Source organism: Camelina sativa, chromosome 7 (assembly GCF_000633955.1).
Source record: "Camelina sativa cultivar DH55 chromosome 7, Cs, whole genome shotgun sequence".
Classification (NCBI taxonomy): domain Eukaryota; kingdom Viridiplantae; phylum Streptophyta; class Magnoliopsida; order Brassicales; family Brassicaceae; genus Camelina; species Camelina sativa.
The window spans coordinates 25,850,725-25,856,601 of record NC_025691.1 but is presented as its reverse complement, the minus strand read 5'-3'; the positions used below and the strand labels follow the sequence as shown (position 1 = coordinate 25,856,601).

The following is a 5,877-nucleotide window of genomic DNA, read 5'->3' as shown; positions in this document are numbered from 1 at the left end:
GGATCAGTGTGGAGAGCCAAACCGACCTCTTTGTATACACCTGGAAGCAGAGATTCGTCAGCTCTCTCCATTATTCCGGCTAGATTAATCAGAATCAGCGTCACCGTCTCCGCCTTCATCTTTCCAGATCATAAACAAAAACAAACAAAAAACCTGAACTTTTGGGTTTTTGATGGGTTTCGATCGGATTTTTGTTCTCTTTGAGTCAATATCGTAAAAAAATTGGGATGCGAATCATCAATGTTGACGGTGAGGACGTGTCAGCTTATTACATACGTGGTCGCTGACGGTGGCGCGTGAGAATTGTCAAAGAAGGCGATGACTTTTCCCGGTGATCCCGAAATGGGTCACAATGCTGACGTGTTTACGTTTATTACTGTTTTGAGTGGTTTTCTAGTACACGACTACAAGTTATGGGCTTTAAGCCCATATTTTCATAAGTGATAGATAAAAACCAAAAATTTTAGGCCCATATTCGGTAATGGTTTTGGTTAAACACTAATGTTAACTAATAGTGATGATCTGAAGATAAAAATATAACTACAAAAGCTATAAACACATTAATACAAATGACTACTACTAACCTATGTTCCTCACGAGTCAAATTGTTTAGTTTTGTTCTTTAAAACATCTACTTGCTAGTGTTGTGGGGAAAAGAAAAACAATTTCTCGACCAACAGAGTGTAATTGTAACTTTGTAAGTTTGCAACACTCAGTTCAATACGGTATACTTGGCTTGGGGGTTACTCATGGGCTAATGTGGACCCTGAATCGCATAATTGATTATTTTTTCGGTAAGGACCGATCATGGGCCTAGTCTACCACTTACTGCTGTTTGAACAAGTCTTATATTCCAAGTTCCAGCCACTGATGATATTCGTGTATAAGCAACGAACGGCCCGTGTTTAGTAAAAGAGTTTATACAAAAGGTAAAACCCTAAGTGAAGATATATCCAAAAATAGCAAGTCTTCTTCTTTTATTCTTTTTCCCTTCTAAGCCAAACATATATATATATATATATATATATATGGAAGTCCCAATGTGCCTTTGGATCATGTGCCTATACATTTCTCCCTCTTATCAATTTTTTTTTTCTTTTTTCGTTTTTCTTTAATTGCTTTTATATTTGGAACCAGTTATCAAATCGAGTGGCAACATCGTCCACTATCATTTTAAAATATCAAATAAGAACGAGTTGATCAACATGACGAAAACTTATAAACTATGTATATTTTGACAATTTTTTAGGTTTGAACTAGCAGTAAGACCTTATATTCCGATACTAGTTAAGATTCCTTATTAAAAATGAATTATATATAGACATTCATTTCGTTTTTTAATTAGCTTCTTCAATGCATGTATGAGTAAGAAATCATATTCAATTAAACTTATTTTGGCAAATTATGATATAATTTCTTCTTCAAAGATCTTTAACAAAACAAAATTCTATGAGAAATAATAGCCTTTCTGCATATTTAATCTTTAACCCAAAGTCACCTTTATATTTTTCATATATTATTTTCCGTTTACAAGGTCCACACGCCATAGATTCAATCATATTGTTTGCCATCTTTAACATTATATGACTATGATTTGGTGGTAATTTAGTGTTCAAAATCCATCCTACGAAGAAAAAACCAACTGTAATGGTTCTTTTTACATGCATATAATGAATTATACAATGAACACTATCATACAAGCATGATGACTTCAAGTATTTAATATATCACAATCATTATATCACCTATTTTCTCTTTAGTTTCGTCATGTATTTCTTAGAAAAGAAAGTCGTATATGTATTCTTTAACNAAGCCAAGTTTTGGAAGTTTTACAAATTCAGCCAAAGTTTTCCATATTTACAACATAAGATCCTGTACGTGTTTTAGGACATATTTATAGTGTTTTTGGGTTTTGCAAACCGTTAAGTNTCATGGGGATTGCATACAAAAGAATGTATGCACTTTGAGTATAGTAGAGATTAATCGAGTGACTTTATTAAATACATATTCCTTCAGGTATATATATTCTATATCAGTCCTCTTTTTTTGTCTTTATTTAATTCATATATACTCCAAAAAGATTGAATCAATATGTATCATAAGTGAATAAAATAGAGAAAAAAATTAGAACATAGTTGAATACATTCAAGAACGATACACTAGTATTAAAGATGCATATCTAGAGAAATTGACCACCTTTACTTATTTGTGAAACAAGCAATTCTTTATTATATTGAGTTGTTAATTTATTATTTTTTCGTAGCGGAATTTAAATTAATACTGTTTTGTTGTTGGATAAAGCTTTTATATGTTAGACTAGTCGTATATGGTCCATACACATCCACATTATGATGAATAGTATGTTGGAAGTATGTTTGCGTTCTTAGAGGAAAGAAATCTTGAAACAAGAAGACTACTATTCGATTATATCATCGTTGGTTTTTGACTACTTTTGTTGTTTTTGTTGATTTCTTTTTTGAAAAGATAGATTTAAGAGAATCTATTTACGTGGCTAGTTTTGGGTTCATTATAACTTTGGTCATAGCTTTCATTATCCGTCTTCCCTCTTCTTTAATTTTTTAGCTAGCACGAGTTTTCTAAGTTGTCGGCAGGCAAATATAAGCACATTCATTCCATGATTTAGAACAAAAACGAAAACTACGCTTATCATTCCAATTTGCTGAAAACATCTATCATTGATTGATAGTTCATGAACTAGATTTGGATCTTTTAAAAACTGTCATAGTCAAATAATCGTATCAAATATCTAAGCATAAGCACTATGTAGATGAACCTTTGATTTTTTTTTGGCTCTAGCTTCTCTTTAGTACGAATTTTTAGTGAAATCTATTAAAGAAAGATTTGGAGGCATACGTGTAGGTGAGAGTGATATATCATGGTTTTTGTGGTTTTTTAACCATGATATAAGGAGTCTTTTAGAGTATTTTGATTTGTTTTCTAGAATGCTTTTGAGTCTTTACAGGTTTTCTAGGATTTTAGCATGGATGGAGCAAAGTGGAGCAATTTGGATCATTTTGGAGCATTAATCCCGAAGAAACGAACCTGGAATCGATGAAGAGTGATGGTGTCGGTCGACACCCTGTTTTGTTTGCGAGAGAAGCCAAGTTTTGGAAGTTTTACAAATTCAGCCAAAGTTTTCCATATTTACAACATAAGATCCTGTACGTGTTTTAGGACATATTTATAGTGTTTTTGGGTTTTGCAAACCGTTAAGTTTTATTCTAGCAAGTTTTATTTTTCTGCAACCCTATGAGATTTTGAGAGTTTTGAAGAGAGAGATCTGCTTTGAGAGAAGAATTCTTGAACTCCCTTTTACTCTTTTAATTTCAATTGATTATTATTCAGAATTATGTCTTGTTCTTCATTAAACATGTCTGAGTAGTTTGCTTGTTAGGTTCAGGGTTTTTCACAGGGATTTTATAATTTATTAGATCTGTTTATTTAGGATTCATTATCTTTCTAGATCTTCATCATAGGTTGTTCTTCACATTAATTCTTGATTGATCACCTAGAATTAATATTTTAGAAAAATAAATTGATATGAGAATATAATTGATTTTCCTGATAAAACCTTTTGATGAGCAAAATTACTTCTTGCAAAGAGATTTGATTTATTAATTTAGTGAACAATCTAAACCTGTTCTCAAAGCTGATTTTTAATCTAGAATTTTACAAAGAGATTTTGATTTTCTGGTGNAGTGGAGCAATTTGGATCATTTTGGAGCATTAATCCCGAAGAAACGAACCTGGAATCGATGAAGAGTGATGGTGTCGGTCGACACCCTGTTTTGTTTGCGAGAGAAGCCAAGTTTTGGAAGTTTTACAAATTCAGCCAAAGTTTTCCATATTTACAACATAAGATCCTGTACGTGTTTTAGGACATATTTATAGTGTTTTTGGGTTTTGCAAACCGTTAAGTTTTATTCTAGCAAGTTTTATTTTTCTGCAACCCTATGAGATTTTGAGAGTTTTGAAGAGAGAGATCTGCTTTGAGAGAAGAATTCTTGAACTCCCTTTTACTCTTTTAATTTCAATTGATTATTATTCAGAATTATGTCTTGTTCTTCATTAAACATGTCTGAGTAGTTTGCTTGTTAGGTTCAGGGTTTTTCACAGGGATTTTATAATTTATTAGATCTGTTTATTTAGGATTCATTATCTTTCTAGATCTTCATCATAGGTTGTTCTTCACATTAATTCTTGATTGATCACCTAGAATTAATATTTTAGAAAAATAAATTGATATGAGAATATAATTGATTTTCCTGATAAAACCTTTTGATGAGCAAAATTACTTCTTGCAAAGAGATTTGATTTATTAATTTAGTGAACAATCTAAACCTGTTCTCAAAGCTGATTTTTAATCTAGAATTTTACAAAGAGATTTTGATTTTCTGGTGTTAAATTTAGATAATATTTGCAGTGAGAACTGATTTATTTTACAAAAGTGTTTAGAGTTCTAGATCTGTTCTTAATTGCTTGAATCCTATTTATTTCTTGATTTAATCATTTGTAATCTCCTGAGAAATTCCCTAGGCCTAACCTTTTGATCCTTGAATTTACAACAGCTTTTATTTATTATTTTGCATTGTTTATTTTAATTCAAATTAATTTGTTTAGCGTAATTCATAAAACTCTATAATTTATTGTGTAATCTAGAGTCCTTGTGGAATTCGACCCCTAAGTATTACAGTGACCTCTTACTTTGAGAGAGTAGCTCTAGGGTCAATTCGAGCATATCAAATTTTGGCGCCGTTGCCGGGGACTCTTTGATCTACCATTAGATTCGAGTTTTTAATGTCGACCGACACCATATCAGCATCGATCGACACTCCTCTACATCCGAGACTGACTTTGTCCACAACTGATGCTCCAAGTCAGAAAACTGTTCTAAGACAGAAAAGTCACCACTCCACACCCGAGAGTCCTCAGGTAAGGCAAAGGTATGCATTTTCTTCACCCAAACCCCCTCCTATCATCAATAAGAATTTCAAAGATACAAAAACTGTTTTGCAGTTAACCAAGCCACAAGATTATCGTAGAGCGCTTGTTTCTTCTGTTGATGATTTTGCAGGACATAATAGAAGCAAACTCATCCCAAATTCCCGCCCTGGTCATGTTCCTCACATCCTTGGCAGACCCCATGCACCTCAAGCTTATACACCCCCTTGGATGAAGAGGACATTCTCTCGGAAGCATGTATTGCCATGTTCTGCTTCACCTGATGCCTGAGCTTTAACGCAGTCAAGCTAATGACTGAAAATAAGCGCTTAGTGGGAGGCAACCCACTTCTAGGTTTTTCTTTTCCTTTTGAGTCATTTTCATTTTTGCATTGAGTCAGTTTTTGTTTGATTTTTGTTTGAAATTATGAATTGTCTATCTATCATGTTGCTTTTAACTTGTGTTTGAGTGCTTCTTAACAGAATAATCATCCAAAGTTGATCCATCAACACAACTATCTGCAACTAACAAGGAGTTTCGGCCAACAAAACACCATTCGTGATGAGTGTCGATCGACAATGAAATGATATCGGTCGACACCAGCTGGTAACCCGAGAACATTTCATCTTTTTATTACAATTTTCAATATGTTTTTGTTTCTTTTTGCTTTCCTCATACTTGATAACACTGGGGACAGTGTTGTTTAAGTCTTGGGGGAGGTTAGTTACTAACTACGTTTTTGTTTTTGAGTTTCAGTTGTGTCAGTCAAAACCATAAAGTTTGAGTCAAATTTTTCAAAATTTTTCTTTTTCTCTTTGGGAATTATGATCTTGACTAATGATTTCTCTTATTTGGCTAACACTCTAATGATTATTTGTTTATGCTTGATCTCAGAACTGAAGCTTAGAAAGACTA

The 5,877-nt window shown here is 32.9% G+C and overlaps 1 protein-coding gene across 1 annotated transcript in view; it reads right to left on the bottom strand.

Moving 5' to 3' along the window:
* The window catches only part of LOC104702599 (tetracycline resistance protein, class B-like), a 4,493-nt gene extending 4,070 nt beyond the window's left edge, over nt 1–423 (bottom strand). The window contains exon 1 of the mRNA XM_010418483.2: nt 27–423. Within this exon, the coding sequence (XP_010416785.1) occupies nt 27–119 (93 nt within the window). The 5' untranslated portion in view covers nt 120–423. The remainder of the gene's footprint in view (nt 1–26) is intronic.